The following is a 19165-nucleotide window of genomic DNA, read 5'->3' on the forward strand; positions in this document are numbered from 1 at the left end:
CTCGCACCAAAACAGAACCATTATTTTTGTCGTAGCCGTTGGCAACAAATAATAACAAACATGGCAAAACAACTAAAAATACGTCTTGCAACTAGATATGAAAGTGAAGACCACACAAATCTGCGCAAACCGCCTTGCACACATGTCCGATTGGTAGTGACTAACCCATAGTGGCTGTATTTGTATTAACGCTTAATGCCATGCACAATTAACGCTAATGCAATGCTCTCTTTACATTCATTTAAGAGTCCCTGCCTGGCGTTCTGACTTCTGAGGCATGACCTTGAACATACGCGCTTGCGGTCTGCACGCGAAAGAAAATCATGCCAGACAGGCCACAGCCTCGAGATAAAGTCTTGTTGGTCTTCGGTACAAAATACCCAAACGTCGACATTGAGCTCTGCCTGCAGTTGCAATCTGGAATCCAGCGACTTTTTATTCGTGATTGATTCTCTATCTGGGAATTTCCCGTGTTTGATGCGAGGATTTTAAGTTTCAACCAAATTAAAGCATTTCAATCGTGCATGTTGTTTTTAGAACTTAATATTAACGGTACTGCTATTGCAGATCGTGGTTAACAAATTTATATCTTGGGTTGTTGTTGTTTGTAAACTTCAGTTATGTTGCAACACTTGTAGATTTTCTATTACTACTGGAAGGTGATATCTTTAATTTCTTAAAATTATTTAGGATTGTTGACTACTTATATTTTCATGCATTCTGTATTAACTGGTCATTGTCGGCTTAACTACCACATGCAAGAGGACCTGAATGAAACCAGCCAACAATTGCAATTACACCTAAACTAAAAAGATGTGAAGTTTTGACACAATAGTAACAGTATGGTATCTTTTTTAATGTTGTGTACTTGTGATTGTTGGCTGGTTTCACTCATGTTGCGAGAGACTACTTCAAGTCAACCAATAACAAGTATAACTATTGCAAAATGCTATTCAAAAGGATACCTATGCCACAATGAAGCTTGTTGATTCATTAGTGTATATAATACTATTGGAGTTTCTTGCAGAATTTTGTAATGCTTGTATAAAAACAAAACAAAAATGTTGACAAAACCAAACTCTGCTTTTTTACCAATTTGCCTTCGCATCTAAAAATGATTGCACCCTATTAATGATGTTACCTGTTCACCAGTGTTTGGGGTCCATTTTTGACTACCATAAATATGGATAGGGTCCCAACATGATTTGTGTACCCAGTAAAATATAGCATATGGTTGATCATGATCATTAAAATGGTGTAATAAAGATAAATCTCAGTAATTGAATAACCAACTTGCTAAGCTTTTTTAGGTGACCAATCGATTATGCGATAATCTGGATGCTGTATGAACATTAGCCAATGTTACCACTTCCGTTTTTTTTGCAATTTCCAAGCTAAAATCAAGTTAACATGGCACTTAACCATCTCTTTTCTCTCACTTTTATTGCTAGAATATAAAAAAATACTCTCTCTCGAATCCAGGATAAATATATAATTAAAATGTGTCTGCATAGATACTTAAACAGGATGAAATCAAAATGCTCAGTTCTACTGAATCAAAGAACTGTAATATTATTTTGTTAACTGTGTGTGGCTTGACAACTGCATATGGGACTGTTATTGTGCTGTCAAATTGGAGGAAAAACAGGCAACTTCGGAAGAAAGCTTTGAAAAGGCGTGAAAATGAACAGTTGTGTATGCAACAACTATTGGAACAACTTGCAAACAATTATGTAAATTTTCAGTGTAAAACAGTTCTTTTGCTATTTTGAAAATGTTTTTTTGTATTTTCTTAGACAAAGGAAGAACAAGCAGAAATTCTTGGATTAAATGCTGTTGAATTAGTGTCTGCAGCTCAGCAGGGAAAATTTTCACCCTTAAAAATTTTGGAAACATATTGGACCAAGGTATAAACTGTAAAACGTATATTTGCCTTTTTTAATTCATACATGTGTCAATTTTGAATGCCTAGGAAGTAAATAACTGTTTGGTTCTTTAAGGCAATTTCATGCACAAAAGCAACAAACTGTATCACATCAGTAATAAAGGTTGCAAAAGCTGAAGCGCAAGAATTGGGTGCCTGCACTGATCCCTCCCAATTTCCGCTCTTTGGACTTCCAGTCAGTGTAAAAGAATGTTATGGAATTAAGGTAGCAGTCAATATGTAATTAAAAGCACAATACATGTTTATTCCAAATTTCAGTTTTATATATTTCCCACCATTTCCAAAACATGAAATTATAAATAAGTTGTTCAGTTTTATGTTTTTACACTTTTAGCTTCAACATGTACTTTTGTCTGATAGATTGGGGAGAACTATTCACAGTAAAAAGATATTGTCAATGTTTAACTTAATGGCCTAGGTATTGAGCATGTGTCCAAAGTATGACTTGAATGCTTTATAGTTAAAATTGTGAAAAAATGGAAGCTTTAAATTTATTGGGTGGGGTATTGCGTTTGGTTTGGTATTTTGCTAGTTTGTCCAGATAACTCTGCCAATCGTTCTGTTAATTGTTGGTCAGTGGCTATTGTCTGGGAAACCATTGTATATATACTATAATGCTATTTGTGTTGATCAGATGTATCATCAGCATTTGTACATGTCCACTGTCAACTTTTAGTGTTGGAATAAAATCATTTTTTAAAAGTTAGTTCATTTAGAACGCAATATAGCAGCAAGTCACCCTAATAGTGACCATGTCTTAAAGTATGTTGGTAAAATTATTTTTGTACAATATTGTATTTTTGTAGGATATGGATGCTACCATTGGTTTAATGTCCGAGATAAACAATCTGGACTTGGATGATTGTGTTTTGGTGAAAGTTTTAAAGTCACTGGGTGCTGTACCATTTGTCAAGACAAATTTGTCACAAATAACATTCAGGTATTGTTATGTTTACACTTTGGTTATGAAGCTGTTTTTTGTTAATGCAAAAAAATATACTTATAACAAAAACAAAGTTCGCAAAAAAATGCATCAATGCATGTTGTTTAGCTTAGCTAGTGGCAATCCTCTTTTTGGTGACACATCTAATCCACACCGACTTGAGTTTACACCGGGTGGTTCATCATCTGGGGAGGGTGCTTTAATTGGTGGTGGTGGTTCCCTCTTGGGATTTGGAACAGACACAGGAGGAAGCATCAGATTTCCATCACATTTGTGTGGAATTTGTGGTTTTAAGCCAACTTGCAACCGGCTTAGTCTTGCTGGATTACATGGTACTAACTACTAAGTTTGGTTCTTTTTCTTAGGCCAGCAATTTTACTTTTCACTGTAGAAATATACATCATGATATGCAAAGTGATATTTAAATAAAAACAGTTAAATATTTGCAGCTATTCTTAAACTCATAAATCAGAAACTCGTCCACTCTTTCTTGTTGGCAACCGTTTGAAGCAATAAACCGGTTCTCGTTAAAGAGTTTTTAGTTTGACTTTTGTCTAGCACTTGCAGCCTTTGTGGTTAGTACATAAAGCTCCAGTTGCATGCAATTTAGATGTAAAGAATGTCATTGTGGCATCTGGCACATTGGTTCAAGCTTATGTACACTGTAAAAAATGTCATAGTTTGTTAATACCATAAATACAATCAATGTTGTTTGCAAATAAATCTATTTTGCTGCAGGTCCTATACCTGGACATGTAAACATAGCCACAACTATTGGCCCCATGGCAAGAGATGTGGACACTCTTGTTCTTGCAATGCGAAGTATTCTGTGTCCTTTGATGTTTGAACTTGACCCATACATTGTGCCAATGCCTTTTGATGAGAAGGTAAAACAGCAAGTGTGCAAATATAAGGCATCAAAAAAGTTTTACATGCAACTTGTTTTTTAGTTGTTTGGTTGCACCAAACCTTTAAGAATTGGGTACTATGTGGATGATGGATTTAATAAACCAGTGCCTGCAGTGCAAAGGGCTGTGATGATGGCCAAAAAACATTTGGAGACATCTGGACATATCTTAGTTCCTTACAAAATACCAAACGTGGAAAGGGCCTGGGAGCTCTTTATGTCATGTATGTCATTGCTGCTGAAACATTGTGTAATTTTTTAGAATAAAAATGAAAAATTGCCTTCCAAACATTTATGATGACACATGACCGAAACCTAGGTAAAATTGAAACTCTTTATTACAACCTGGTGCAATTAATTGAAAAAGATTCCTTACAGATAGGAATAATATGATGGTATTACCTGTGCCTTTAAACCGAAAATCATGGTATGAGCCTAAAGTGGTTGTATCTTGACAATTTAATTATAAAGCCATTGTGGTGTATCTATTTATGTATATTTTATTAAACTAGTAAAAAAAAACAATTTAACAATAAACCCAATAAAATAATGACAAATGACATGTGATTTATATAAATGTTAATTTTTTTCAGTATGCTTTGCTGATGGTGGAAAAAGGTGCAAAGAAATACTAAAAAATGAAGACATAGATCCAGTTCTTGTGCCTTTGATTCAGAAGTTATACTTCCCCAAGTGCTTGGGAAAACTGGGTTCCTTTTTAGTGAATCTCAGGGTATGTTACCATGATGTTGCATATCTTTTAAACTTACCATTTGTTACGTTTATTTACAACTTTGTCAATAAGTTGATGACATAACTATTGTTCCTTGTATGATAGTTGTTTGTATCAGGGCTTTATAAAGGGGGCAATAGTGTGTGTAGAATTGTAACACAGTATGTTGAAGCCATCGTTGAGATGAAACTTATCTGTGTTACAAAATCCTAATATTGAACGTTGGTAAACTTAAGTATGTGATTTAGAACTGTTGGAAGTCTCCAAGAATAGCCAAAGATTTTTCCTTGCTTGCTGAGAAAGAAAGAAATATCTCAACTGTTTGGAATTTGGAGGCACAAACTTTTGAATACAAGGCAAAGTTTTTTTCAACTTGGGTTCAACCAGAGGGAAACTTGGATGCACTGATTGGTCCACCATCTGCAATGGTTGCTGGGCCACAAAAACACTTCGAAGACACAACTGGTAAAATCTAGATTTTTATATTTTTCTTTTGTCAACACATATTATTTTTGTTTGTATTTTTTCTTTTTATGTCTAACGCTGGTTTGTTCCACGCATATGGTCAAAAAAAGAGTCGTTCAAGCTTATTCAAATTTACACACATGTTAGTTAGTTATACAAAGTTTGCCTCCAACAGTTCAAGAGCAGACCCCAAATACCATGTACACAACATATGTGTACACTGGTCAGTCAGTCAAATACACTGGACAGTCAGAGAAGTCAAAAGAGAGTGATTCACTGGTTTTACAAATGTGGCAGTTTATTGCAGAGCGGGTGGTCTCTGCTTCGGTTTTTTAAGTTGGGATGTGCAGTTTTAGTTTTGGCGACTTGATTTAAACTGGCTAAACATAAACATTATATGTCAGACAAAACGTCGTTGATTAACATAAAGGCAAAAAAACTCTGAAAGTCAACTTGAGGGTACCCCAGTGTTTTTTTAAGGTGTTTTGGGGGACCGAAACGGTCCCCCAAATTTCTCCAGCGGTTTCCCAAAATTTGGACTTGCAACTACAGTTTAAGCAAAAATGGCTATTTTTTGGTATTTAGAAACACTTGCGGTCTCTTAAAACTACTTAGCGGTCACCCAAACCAAACCTTAAAAAAACCTGAGGATAGGTATCGTAAATCCTAAACCGTTGCCTATGTTGAGAAAATAAATTGGTTAAATGTGGCAATCCATTTGTCGTGAAAGCCACAATCAAAACAGTTTGCAAATTGTCGCCTATCATTTGTCATGTAAGATAATGTCGGATAAACGGACTATTTTAACCGAATATTTTTATCAACTGCGTTGTTAATTTCTGTGTGAAAGTTGCGCAGTCCATCGTTTTTTTAAATGTTAAGTGATAAAATGTTGTTGAAGACTAGATGTAAAAAAAAAAAAATGGTTTAAAAATCTTTATCAGGACAAGAATTGATCTCGTTACCATCTCCACTAATAAAGTAGCAAAAACTACCTATTAATAGCAATCGTATCCTGCCATTTTAAATAGTAATTATTGAAGTACGGAATAATCGGCTTGCCGAATTTATTTGGCTGAATCGGCCCAAGATTTCGGTCGAATAATTTATTGCGATTCGGCCTTTTGGGGCAGTAAGTGCGGCCTTCGATGTCAAATTCCCTTTAAAGACCTTGACATTGAACGCTACAGTGAAAAAAAGAAATATGTTAAAATGCTATTTTTATTCACCTTTATTTCCTTTCTTAGATTAATATTTAATTGGTTCTAGACCAGATGTTTCCGCACCAGTTTTTTTCACGAGACTAGTAAGAGCTTATTGCGCAACAATCTTATTTATGTGACAATTAACCAATTGTTTGCGCATAAAGCAATGTTTTAGATTTGTCTGTGATGTAACAAACGTCTCTGAGAATAAATTATAGATATGCATAAAAAATGATATCTGCAGATAAAATAAATCCTGAATATTGTAGTGGGAGATTTATTTAGGTTTAACGTTGCATTCAGCTTTGGCCATGCTATTTGGACAAAACACAAAAGACCATTATGTAAACACAACTATTTGGAAACCACTGTTTTAAACTTGAGAAATAGACAATGCGGCCTACACGAGTGTAGACAAAACGTTGGGTGGCCTGTATGAATCAAAAGGTTCCCCACCCCTGGTGTATCATGGAGACACGCGACTCATTGCATCAGACCACTACGACCGTTTGGTTGCGTAATATCACGGTTTAGGCTTTAAATACGTCTGATAACTAGGGCAATTATTTTTTGACCTAAAAAATGAAAAAATTTGACCTACAAATTGAAAAGTTTGACAAATTTTGACTTTAAAAAACTTTTCTTTGACAAAATTTTGACCTATGAAAAATTCAAGTAGTTAAATTACACATTATTGTACAAAAAGTTAAAATATGGCTGTAGGCTACTCTGTAGAGCAAATGTCTAACAGAAGGGCAAAAATCTGAACACAGACCTACCCTGTTCTGAAAAGGGAAATGAGCTAATTAAAAATCACTGCCAAAAAACTGCAGCTAAGACACAACGAAAATTATTCAATACAGTTGTCTAAACGAAAGATACATGAAATACCTAAAGCAAAACCGAAGCAAGAGCTGCACATAACCTGCAGCTGCCGTAAAATGACCTACCAAAATTTTGCATGTTTTGAAGTGTGTTCAGCATCACGTCATATCAACCTAATTGTTTCACTCACTTGATGGTTTATGATTCACAATAAGTAGACAATGAGCCAATTATAACAGTACAAAGTAAGCTACAAGGTGTAAAATAAAAAGTTCACTGGCAGTGCAACCTCTACAACACCACGACAATGCAGTTTGTAAACAATTTTAACTTTGTAAAAAAAATTGACTTTGTAAACAATTTTGACAATTTTTGACCTATTCCAAAAATTTTGACAAAATTTTGACTTTTTTTGACAAGTCAAAAAATATTTGCCCTACTGATAACACGTTTTTTCCGCCGGAATAGATTTTGTGCGCATGTGTTGCTTTAAACATGCAAGTTCACTTTGTCAGACTACGCGCTGGGTAATTCAGGGAACAGTCGGTCAGACTAAACAGTGTTTTATACGAAAAATGCGATTATAATAAACAAAATTACACTGAAACGAGAGAAACCTTGTTTTTTTGTTTGTTTCTTTACTTAATTGACCGGTTTTCTCACTGTTTTCACTGTTAACAAACTGACTAAAATAATGCGATGTGCATAAAGAATCGTGACAACTACATTGAGACAAATCTTATCAGAAAAAAAGAGGTTGGATTAAGTTGGAAAAAAATCGATGCTATTACTTCAAAAGCAATGTTGCAAATGTATGTGCAACGTTTGTGGCATTAATGCGATTGCACCACACATCAAGTTTGCAGGCGTGACGTCACCTTCTGTGCGGTAGTGTAAGTGCTGACCTAGTTATGCGAAAGAATTCGTTTACTTTTGACTATCAAAGAGAGAGTAAGCATGTTTAATGTCTTAAATAAGCTTTAAATTAACAGTGTTAATTCAGTTGGGGAAGCGTAAATTAGCAACTCTATTGACATGTTTTACTGTTTATAGAGAATTCGGATAATCGGGAAAAACGGTTAGTCGGGATAAAACGCTTGGCAAATTGCAATCCCGATTAACCGTCTGTGCAAAATTTGACAAAACGGAATTTTTGAACACTGCAGACCACATGTTATTGAAAACCACGTCCAAAGGTCGTTAAACGGTTGTTTGGGTTCCTTTGTCAAGGGGCTACTGCAGGTTAACAGTTAATGTTTTGTGAAACGAATTTTTAGTGTCAATATACTGTTTCTGTTTTCTAGGTAAATAATGGGTCACATATTGTTTTTGTCCGTATTTTTTTTTCTTTTTTCTGTCTAACGCTGGCTTGTGAGACGCGTTTGGTCAAGAAAGAGTGCTTTAAATTTATTCAAATTAACAGAGATGTTAGTTAATAATCCAAATTTGATCCTCCTGAAGTTTGACCCCGAAAGACCCACCGGTTCACCCACAGGCCCCTAAAACGTATTTTTTTTAAAAAGCGGCTGTACTGACTAAAGTACAGCATCTCTGAGTGATATGCTTTGTTGTTTGGTGCAATGTAAGGTTTTTTAAAGAATTTTGTATATTTTTTTCGATTCACCCATTTTCACCCCTAAACCCCCAAATATTCATTTCTGTCTAACGCTGGTTTGTTAAATGTGTTTGGTCAAGAAAGAGTGCTTTAAATTTATTCAAATTTGGACAGATGTTAGTTATTAATCCAAATTTGATCCTCCTGAATTTTGACCCCAAACGACTGAGCGGTTCACCCACAGGCCCCCAAAACGAAAAAAATTAAAATGGCTGTACTGACTAAAGTACATAATCTGAGAGTTTCATGCTTTGTTGGTTGGTGCAATGTAAGGTATTCTAAAGAATTTTGTAACTTTTTATTGGATTCACCCATTTTACCCCTTAAACCCCAAAATAATAAGTTTTAGGCCAAAAATACAAGCCCTAATATGCTGAAATATTAAACAATTGTTTGCAGTAGGTTATTCGTTCAGTATTTAAAATTTTGCCTTAATCGGCCAAATAGTTACTTTTACAGCCCATAATATGTGTACACTGTCAGTCAGATAGAAGTCTCACACTCTCAAGGGAGTAATTCACTTGTTTACGATTAAGGCATGTGAATGCAGCGGAAGTGCTCAGCTTGACGTCCGGACGGACGTTTTACGAGACAGTTGTGTCGGTGATTAGAAATCAGCTGTTTTTGCGCAGCTATGCTATGTCAGTTTTATTAAGCACATTTTCAGTTGTGGAAAATTGTGTTTAAAAACTGACATTGAACGACGTTCTTATTTACTGTTTTTTTGTAATTAGATGACAATAATGATGCAAAAAGAATATGGAGAAAACTTTTAAAGCTAGGTTATTGCTAAAGTTGGTTAAGGTTTTTATTTAGAATCTAAAAATAACCAGGACGTTAAATCCGCACAAACGCGTGTTTTGCTTGCAAAAACAATCATATATGTACATCAAATGATGTGTGTAGTAAATTGGTAAATATCGTATAGATTATGTAAAATGGAAGTATATCAGAAAGCCACCTTTCTAGTTTTTTACTGTTTTAAAACTGGCCTTTGACAGCAATATTGGGGCGAAAGGTAGAGGTTAATTTCTCAAAGGATTAAAAGTTTTTTTAACCTTTTTTTACTGTTGCAAATTTATAACATAAAAAATTATGTTAGTAGCTTAAATGGTGTAGATATTAAATCGGTAAAAAGGATAAAGAACAGATAAAATGGAAAATCTAATGTGTTCAATGCATCAATAAACAGAACATTTGATTCTATACAAATGTGCTGTTGTGGCCAGGCATTTTATGTAGCAATAGTGCTCCTGCATCAATTTATTTTGTGTAACCAACAATTTATCATCACATTTATTTCAGCTGCTTTCCTACCTACCATTACATTACCCTGTGTTTGTGGTTTCTGATGTTCATCCTTATTTTATCCCATGTAATTCTTAGGTTCCACATGTTTATTAAAGACAGTTTAACAGCAATTTATACTGTATTCAAAAGTTTGTTTCCTTAATACAGCAATTTTGAGCTACACAGCACTGTACGTCTTGCTCAACTGCCCTGCTGGTTGTGTTCCTGTAACTAAGGTCACTCAGGATGATATTGATGCACTTAAAAACTATGAAGGACATTTTGGTGATGCATGGGATAAAAACACAAAAGATGTAAGCTTGTTTAAAATACATGAAATGCAATTTAACTAATGAGTATCAGTTGTTGTTTTTTTGCAGGCATGCATGGATAGTGTGGGGCTCCCAGTGGGTGTTCAATGCATCACTAAACCATGGAAAGATGAGTTGTGCTTGAGGGTTATGTTAGACTTGCAAAAATCTGTTGGCCTATTGTAAATGGATTTTGAAATAAATATTAAGCAAGTTCCAGGGATAATTTGTGTACATACAGTAAATTTATGTACATACTGTGCTACTAACTGCATTTTAACATCAAGTGTCCTCTTATTATGAACATGAACTGTTGCAGGCTTTTTATCTTTTGATTTCGTCCAATGTTTTCAGTTCCACTTTAAACAGGTGTTTTAAATGTAGTATGGTGTTGAATTGTTAGTGTACATTTATGTTTGTCAACTATTGGGAATTGTTGCATTGTACCCAAAACCTGTATAACAGTTTTCACCATTGGTAGTTTATCCAAATCATGTATTTCCTATTTTCCTACTGCTTGCTTACATCAAGAATATATACCTGTACTAATCACTAATATATTGCCTTTACTGAACAGTTACTTGGTGAAACATCCGGGTTTACACTAAACTATGTGGAAGAATCGATTATAATAATAGTTTAAAGAATATGTGTAAATTCTGTATGACTTTTGCATTTTTTAGTGCCGGGGTCTTCCGGATGTAGACCGCCAAGGTCTTTAGTGCAGCCCACCACACTTACATCAAAAATTATGAAACATAATTAGAAAAACATACAAAATTATGGTTACTTCAAAATGCTGCATGGCGAAACAAACCATTGTAAAAGGTCTCGGCTAACCAGTATTTTTTTGTATTTTTAAACGGATCCTGCTTTTCGGCTCAGGGTTAGATCTGTTTAGGGTTTAAGTTTTAAAGATTTGGCCAGATTCACGACCAAAATCATACTCAGCACCATAGCTTCATTAACTTGGGTCCGAGGTCTGTTAAATGTACTTGAAGCAAAGTCAGTAGGGCTGCCAAAAGCTTGAAGTTGCATTATGTCTTAATTTTTTTCAAATCATGGGACCACATAGGCATAAATATGCACAGAATGTTTTTTTAATGTTCTACATTAGTACGACTGTCTCATTTTACCACAAGTTATGAAAAAGCGATTATTTGTGCAAAATCACACATGTCCTGCAAAACGAGGTGAAATACTATCATAAGAAGCAAATTATCTTTCAGTTGTTACTGTGAGCTTTTATTTTACAAAGGTAGACATTTGTCTTTCATAATATTCAGCTTGGACCACAAATGGCTGAGAAATTCCTCAAGGTCTGATACAAATCAAAAACAAAAGAAAAGGGCTTAGGAACTAATCCGGATTCTGAAGACATTACATGCTGTTCACACAGCTGCTTTTTTGCAATTCCCAAGCTGAAACCAAGTTAACATGGCACAGATCTATCACTTTTCTCTCTCTTTCGTTGCTAGAATATACAAAAAACTCTTAAAACCAAGCAGAATATGTAGTTAACTACATGTGTCTACACTGATACTTTTACAGGGCCAAACCAAAATGCTCATTTCTACTGAATCCAAGAATTGTAATATTATTTTGTTAACTTTGTGTGGCTTGACAACTGCATATGGGACTGTTGTTGTGCTGTCAAATTGGAGGTAAAAAGACAACTTCAGAAAAAAGCGTGAAAATGAACAGTTGTGTGCAACAACTTGCAAAAAAATGTGTAAATTTTCTTTGTGATAATAGTTCTTTTGCTATGTAGATAATGTTTTGTTTTGTTTATTTTACATAGACAAATCAGGAACAAACAGAAATTCTTAGCTTAAATGCGGTTGAATTGGTGTCTGCAGCTCAGCAGGGAAAATTTTCACCCTTAAAAATTTTGGAAACATATTGGATCAAAGTATGAAATCGAAAATTTTTTATTTCACACATTTTTTTAATGCATACATGTGTCAATTTTGGATGCCAAGGGAGTAAATAACTGTTTCGTTCTTCAAGGCAATTTCATGCACAAAAGCAACAAACTGTATCACATCAGTAATAAAGGTTGCAAAAGCTGAAGCACAAGAGTTGGGTGCCTACACTGATCCCCCCCAATTTCCACTCTTTGGACTTCCAGTGTAAAAGAATGTTATGGAATTAAGGTACCAGTTGTACAGTACACTATGCCAGTGCTCTTTATCCTGTTTTCCATTGTGCACCTTTTACAATTATGGCTCCCATTCTATGAAGGGGTCACATTGTTTTGTCTGTATTTTTTCTGTCTAACGCCAGTTTGTTATAGCCGTTTGGTCAAGAAAGAGTGCTTTAAATTTTTTCAAATTTGACAGATGTTAGTTATCAACAAAATTTCAGCTCTTCCGGCAGTTTTTTTATTTCTAATATGCCAACGTTTCGATGTCCCATACGAAACACCTTCATCAGGGTAATGACATAAATTGCAAACACAAGTATTTATAAAGCGAAAACGGCGGCGAAACACACATACAAAAAAGGGGGCGGTGGCAAAAAACGCAGTGCGCACCAATGGTCGAGTGATAACACCTAGCTCAATGGTGCAAAAGCGACCGATAAGTTATCGGCATTAGAACGTCCGTTTTAACGTTCATCGTGTTGGTGTGGGAATGTATGTTCCACGACTTCAGGAAACCTCGCTTGTGAAAATCGGTTTCTCTCGCTAACACCTGGGTGGCAGAAAAGTTTATGGTGTGGTTGAGGACAGTAGCATGTTGTGCTAATGCCGACTTTTTGGCATCTTTCTTGGCTACATCCCTTTCATGTTCTTTACGGCGCGTATTGAAAGACCTTCCCGTTTCGCCTTGTTAGTTATTATTCCAAATTTGATCCTCCTGAAGTTTGACCCCGAATGACCCAACGGTTCACCCATAGGCCCCCAAAACGTTTTTTTTTAAACGGCTGTACTGACTTAAATACATCATCTAGGACAGCGGTTCCAAACCTGTGGTACACGAAGGTTTTTCAGGTAGTGCGCGAGTAGCTTCCGATTCACAACTTTGTATTTTGTTTATCTAGTTTTGTTTATAAAAAAATCCCAAAGTTAATTCTTATTGTTACGTAACTATTTCTACTGTTTCGTATCATTACGATCTTCAAAATACTGGTTATGTCAATTGTCAACAAGAAGAATAAAATATGATTCGATCAAATTAGTTGTTCTGCAAGAAGTGGTATGCATGGCAGTACAGAGCGTCCAACTGGTACGAGATCGTAAAAAGGTTGGGAACCCCTGATCTAGGAGTTTAATGCTTTGTTGGTTGGTATAATGTAATGTATTCTAAAGAAGTTCGTAACTTTTATTAGAATTTACCCCTTAAACCCCAAAATGTTCGTTTCTGTGTAACGCTGGTTTGTTAAATGCGTTTGGTCAAGAAAGAGTGCTTCAAATTTACACAGATGTTAGCCATTGTTTAAAACTTGATCCTCCTGAAGTTTGACCCCGAATGACCCAGCGGTTTACCCACAAGCCCCCAAAATGTAAAGTTTGTAAAACGGCTGTACTGACTAAAGTACATGATCTAAGAGTTTCATGCTCTGTTGGTTGGTGCAACGTTAGATATTCCAAATAATTTTCTAACTTTTAATTGGATTGACCCATTTTGCACCCCTTTAACCCCAAAATAATCGGTTTTAGTTTTTTCAGTCCTTTAGGTCAGAAATGCACGCCTGTTATATGTGCTAAATTTTTTTTGAAAAATGTTTGCAGTGGGTTACTCATTCAGTGTTCAAAATTTTGGCTCAATAGCCAAATGGTTACCATTACAGCCCATCCCATGTGGTTTTATTAAGTTAGCACACATATTTTCAGTTTTAGCAAAAGTTTCGTATCTTAGAAATGATTAAAACAATACATCGGTTTCGTACATTACAGACAAACGGCGTTGATTAACATAAAGGTAAAAATCTAGGAGTTGGCCAACTTATGATAGATAACGCAGAACACAATTAAGATTGACTTTTTGTAGTCATAACTTCAAAAACAATGCGTAAGTTAAATATAAATTGGTAGAAACGTTGTTGTTAATCACTGCATGTTATTGAAAACTGTGTCAAAAGATCACTAAACCGTCGTTCGGCGACTACACCACGATACGCTACTAAAGAACAATTTGACTACTTGCCTGGCACACCTGAATCTAGAGATTAAATTCTCAGATTGCAGAGTGTTTTTCCTGTTTATTTTTACTACTTTCGTAAATGTAGGATAATATAACAGGATATAGACAAATCCTATTTGAAGTTTGTGTTTATGCTTTCTACTAATTTGTCTTTAAAAGAATAGAAAAATAAAATCTGAAAAAAAAAACGAATTTGGAAACCTTTCACCATGACTAATTCGCATAAACATGTGGGGGGGACCCATCTGTTTTTGCTTGCAACAATCATGCTTGTAGATCAAATGGTGTGTATCGTAATTTGATAAATAGGGTACACTATATATGAAATGGAATATATAGGGAAGCCACCTTTCTAGTTTTCAACAAGTTTTTATACCTCATTCATAGCAATTTTTTAATTGTACGCAGAAAGTTAAAAAAAAAACAACTAATAAGTTAACAAGTTGCTTGGTCAATTTATTATGTTATTCTTATACTTGGCACATAAAATTTAGCATACAAACGTGTAAAAAAATGATTTAATGACTTGCTTGTTGTTGCATGGATTTGGAAATTTGGACATAAAGTGGGGTTGACTCATTCTTCCCTTAATAAAGAATCAATGTCAAGTCCTTAATTTTGTTTGTTTAAATTGATGTCAACAAGACTGGAAAATCCTCATCTGTACCAAGATACCAAAGACCTTTGTGCAATATTGTATTTTTCTAGGATATGAATGCTATGATTGGTTTAATGTCCAACACAAACAGTCGAGACTTGGATGATTGTGTTTTGGTGAAAGTTCTAAAGTCACTGGGTGCTGTGCCATTTGTCAAGACAAACTTGTCACAATTAACATTCAGGTGTTGTTATGTTACCACTTCGTTTATGTAGCTGTTGCTTCGTTAATACAATAAAATAATAGCATTTCTAACAAATACTAAGTTCACAAAAATCGCTTAATGCATGTTGTTTAGCTTGGCTAGTAGCAATCCTCTTTATGGTAATACATATAATCCACACCGGCTTGAGTTTACACCGGGTGGTTCATCATCTGGGAAGGGTGCTTTATTGGTGGTGGTGGCGCTCTATTGGGATTTGGAACAGACACAGGAGGAAGCATCAGATTGCCCTCACATTTGTGTGGAATGTGTGGTTTTAAGCCAACTTGCAACCGGCTTAGTCTTGGTGGACTACATGGTATTAAATTCAGTTTTGCTTTTTTCTCAAGCCAGCAATTTTCTGGTGTTTTATACAACAAAAAAACTTGCAATTCAACAGTTGTACTTTTCATTATGCACCATAGTATGCAAAGTGACTTTTAAATAATTATATGGGTCCCCTTCCCTGAAGGGGACACATATTGTTTTTGTCGATTTTTTTTTCGTCTAACACGGATTTGTTCCCACATTTTGGTCAAGAAAGAATGGTTCAAACTTTTTCAAATTTACACACATTATAGATATTGGTCTAAAGATGGTCCATGTGAATTTTGACCCCGTTTGATGCCTCGGTTCACCCACAGCCCTCCAAAACGTGAAATCATACTTTTTGATTTGCACATTGCAGCGTATTTCAAAGTATTTTGTAACTTGGAGTTGTATATATCTATTTTCACCCCTTTTCCCCCAAATATTTGTTTGTTTGTTCACATGGTAATGAGGTCAGAAATACAAGACTTAACCTGCTGAAATTTTACCAGTTGTGGATAGGGTGCTCCTTGTTGGCTGTTAAAAATTGCAGTGCAATCGACTCAGTAACTACTCTTACAGCCCCAAATATGTTTTTACATACTGTCTTTTGTCAAATTTCTGCTCGCTCAGTGCACAGCTGACGCAATGGGAGTGATTGACGATAGTGGCGCATGGAAAAAATGCGTCTGCTTCACGCATGAACGCAGTCGTCACTTGACCATTTTCTCACTGGTTGGAATTAAGATGTTACAATGTTAGTTACCGTAATTTTCCAAGTATAGTGCGCCCCCGTGTATAATACGCACCCTAAAAATGGCATGTCGATGCTGGAAAAAAGCCTGTACCCATGTATAATACGCACCCAAATTTTTACTCTTAAATCCGTAAACAAAAAATTATTTCAGAAAAAAGATCATCTTTTGAAACAACCGGATGTTATTCTGCCGGTCAGTATCACTGCGCATGCGCTCGCAAACTCGAAAAAAAATGTTTAGGAATTGTGTAGGGTACATCGTGACAGCAAACGAGATCTTACTGGTCGCGTTCAAGCGGAACCGATCTTAATACTTGCAGAGAACATTTTTATTTTTAAAACACAAATGAAGTTTAATATGTATCAGATTAAAATACCTAAAAATCAGAATAATTAAATTCAAACTTATATACAAAATTTTAGTTCGATCCGTTGCATATCGGCAATGATATCACCCCATTTGCGTTGTCGCTAAATGGGCAGTGTGCAGTATTTGACAATAACACACCATCAAGGATTGCACCATCGCATCAAACGATGTGTCGTCAATTATGAATTTTACTGACTAAGTGTGTTGGGCAGGATAGCTAAATGTGATGCGCGATTGACAACAAACAAGAAGAAAGGTGTGATTTAAAGTTTTATTTCGAGGCAGATTTTCTTCAAAATTTGTTGTACCCATGCATAATGCGCACCCTAGATTTTAGGACAATAAATTAAGTAAATTTTGCGCATTATACATGGAAAATTACGGTATATTGCGCTGTAAAATGGTGCGTAAATATGGCACAGTTTCTGTAAAATGGAATATATTGGAAAACCACTATTATAGTTTAACAATGATTGTGCCCTATTTTTACTGTTACCAAATCCCACATGCACATGTGCGGGGACCCATTTGATTATGCTTGCAGAAACAATTATGTTATAAAGTGCCAGGAAAGAGATAGGGACCCAATAAAATGTAGGTGCCAAATATATATCCAGCTGATGGAGGTCCTGAAAACAGTCCAAGAAACTCAAGCTAAGTTTAATGAAAATAAAGTTGCAAATTCAGGAGTGACTACTGAATCCACTGCTTCTGCAGGTCCAACAGCAGAGGCCCTGGCTGAGGTAGATAAACAAATCTCAGAAATCTTTAGGAATCAATCTTAAAAATTTGGAACAAAACATGATAACTAATAAAATATTAACAAATGAACAACAGTTTAAACTGGAATGTGCAAGGTATTTGCATAGTTGGCAAAATGATTTATTACCTAAAGCATTTGAACACTTTTTTAAAAATAAAAACTTAATTAGTGGGGTGTCTACTCGTCAAACCAAGACCGGTTATCTTTTACCTTTTTGCAGCAGTAGTACTATCAGTCCATAAAGTATACAGCCCCTAAATACTGGAATGACTTGAAATTTAATGATGTACCTATATCAAAAAAATTGTTTATAAAACTAACTAAAAATTTACTACTAGAAAAACAGCAGCCAACAACACCATGATTTGGTACTGTGCACTTTCACTGCACATTCTGTAATTATATACTTAGTGTTTAAAAATGTTAATTCTTGTTGCCTCAGATAAGGACAAACAATGCTGCTTGTAGTATTCTTTTTCAGTAGCCTCATCTCCATGTCCAAGTTAAACAATTCGAACTATTCGTGAGAGGAGCATCCAAAACCAACAGGAACAGGAGTGCCGACCCAAGAAAATGTGCTGACAAATTCACTTAGAACAACTTTTGTGTTTTAATTCTTGTGTTATACAGTGTAAATAAATTTGTGTGTTTTTGTTTTGTTTTTTATTCATTTTTAAATTTCGTTCGTTACTGTTTATAACGTAGTCTTTTTAAGGGTGCGGCTGCTGCGTCTGACAATATTATGTCATTTTTTGTAAAAAATTTGACATTGGCGTATTTTCAACCGCGAGGTTTTTGCAGCTGTTTCCCGATTCCGTGGCGCTAGTGTAGTGTTTTCGTATTCCTATGTACCATTTTCATGCACGGTTTCAAAATTAATACAATACAATTATAGTAAATGGTATATGTGATACATCGTTAAATATGATGTAGTATATATAAACTGGCAATATATAGGTAAACCACTATTCTAGTTTTATTTGCAGTTATTTTTTAGCCTTGTTGACACCCGTATGAAGTATTCAGTTTTTTAGTTTGACTTTGTGTGGTTAGCACACAAGCTCCAATTGCAAGCAACTTAGATGTAAAGAATGCCATTGTGGCATCTGGCATATTATTTGCAGTGTTAATTCCTATGATCATCTCAGTGCCCAAATTATGTCAAATTTATTTGTTGATCCTACAAGTTACCCCAAATAATTATGGGTTCCCTTCCCTAAGGGTTTGTTTTTTCCCCCCTAAGTTTGTCTGACTCGTTTGGCCATCAAATGTTTGATGGATGTGGCTGAAACTTATACAGATGGTAGATATAGTAATGTAGATGTGTTTGGGATCCACTTTGTTTGTCCAGATAACCCTAGTATTTACCCCGCTAGCCCCCTAAATTGGGTGAGTTTGTAAACAATGTTGGAATTGACTAAAATTTGGATAGCTTGTAGAGTATGACATTTATAGGTGTCGATTGTTGTGTTCAACCCTGTAGCCCCAACATTTACCCCACAAGCCCCCAAAGTGTAAAACGTATTTGTATGTTACTGGGCACCACAAACGAAAAAAATATGTGGCGTAATAGTCTTACAAGGGCAACCAGTTGTATGTTACTCATTGGTGGGTTGCTTGGTGGACATTTTTGCGTCATGGCAGTTAGGGGTTTGTTAAAGCCCTATGATGTCAGAAGCATTAACAGTTGTGCATCGCTAAACCATGGAAAGATGAGTT

General features: G+C 35.4%; 3 protein-coding genes across 4 annotated transcripts; all 3 read left to right on the forward strand.

The window, feature by feature from the left end:
- Window positions 1-215: 215 nt before the first annotated feature.
- Window positions 216-10795, forward strand: LOC145205429 (fatty-acid amide hydrolase 1-like). The gene is made up of 11 exons (XM_080078153.1): window positions 216-1733; window positions 1797-1907; window positions 2001-2150; window positions 2752-2885; window positions 2997-3220; window positions 3627-3775; window positions 3839-4019; window positions 4389-4528; window positions 4777-4993; window positions 10097-10242; window positions 10309-10795. The coding sequence occupies exons 1-11, from the start codon at window positions 1539-1541 to the stop codon at window positions 10423-10425; spliced, it is 1764 nt and encodes a 587-aa protein (XP_079934279.1). The 5' UTR covers window positions 216-1538; the 3' UTR covers window positions 10426-10795.
- A 133-nt stretch (window positions 10796-10928) lies between these two features.
- LOC145205434 (uncharacterized) lies at window positions 10929-15291 on the forward strand. The gene is made up of 3 exons (XM_080078161.1): window positions 10929-11971; window positions 12041-12151; window positions 12250-15291. The coding sequence occupies exons 1-3, from the start codon at window positions 11873-11875 to the stop codon at window positions 12373-12375; spliced, it is 336 nt and encodes a 111-aa protein (XP_079934287.1). The 5' UTR covers window positions 10929-11872; the 3' UTR covers window positions 12376-15291.
- On the forward strand, window positions 12190-18230 carry LOC145205433 (fatty-acid amide hydrolase 1-like). Of its 2 annotated transcripts, XM_080078160.1 has the most exons (4): window positions 12190-13487; window positions 15096-15229; window positions 15344-15566; window positions 17915-18230. In XM_080078160.1, exons 1-4 carry the CDS (start codon window positions 13446-13448, stop codon window positions 17951-17953), a joined length of 438 nt encoding a protein of 145 aa, XP_079934286.1. In that variant the 5' UTR covers window positions 12190-13445; the 3' UTR covers window positions 17954-18230. The 2 variants fall into 2 exon arrangements, with proteins under 2 accessions (XP_079934286.1, XP_079934285.1); XM_080078159.1 differs by lacking the exon at window positions 17915-18230 and having other exon boundaries at window positions 12191-13487; window positions 15344-16023.
- The last annotated feature ends 935 nt before the right edge of the window (window positions 18231-19165 follow it).

This window comes from Phallusia mammillata, chromosome 8 (genome assembly GCF_965637545.1).
Source record: "Phallusia mammillata chromosome 8, kaPhaMamm4.hap1.1, whole genome shotgun sequence".
NCBI lineage: Eukaryota > Metazoa > Chordata > Ascidiacea > Phlebobranchia > Ascidiidae > Phallusia > Phallusia mammillata.

Coding starts and splice junctions, on each gene's coding strand:
- LOC145205429 (XM_080078153.1), top strand. CDS start 1,539: ATGCTCAGTTCTACTGAATCAAAGAACTGTAATATTATTTTGTTAACT. Junction 1,734..1,796: donor AACAACTTGCAAACAATTAT/GTAAATTTTCAG, acceptor GTATTTTCTTAG/ACAAAGGAAGAACAAGCAGA. Junction 4,529..4,776: donor CCTTTTTAGTGAATCTCAGG/GTATGTTACCAT, acceptor TATGTGATTTAG/AACTGTTGGAAGTCTCCAAG.
- LOC145205434 (XM_080078161.1), top strand. CDS start 11,873: ATGGGACTGTTGTTGTGCTGTCAAATTGGAGGTAAAAAGACAACTTCA. Junction 11,972..12,040: donor AACAACTTGCAAAAAAATGT/GTAAATTTTCTT, acceptor TATTTTACATAG/ACAAATCAGGAACAAACAGA. Junction 12,152..12,249: donor TGGAAACATATTGGATCAAA/GTATGAAATCGA, acceptor TCGTTCTTCAAG/GCAATTTCATGCACAAAAGC.
- LOC145205433 (XM_080078159.1), top strand. CDS start 13,446: ATGGCAGTACAGAGCGTCCAACTGGTACGAGATCGTAAAAAG. Junction 13,488..15,095: donor TGGTACGAGATCGTAAAAAG/GTTGGGAACCCC, acceptor GTATTTTTCTAG/GATATGAATGCTATGATTGG. Junction 15,230..15,343: donor TTGTCACAATTAACATTCAG/GTGTTGTTATGT, acceptor CATGTTGTTTAG/CTTGGCTAGTAGCAATCCTC.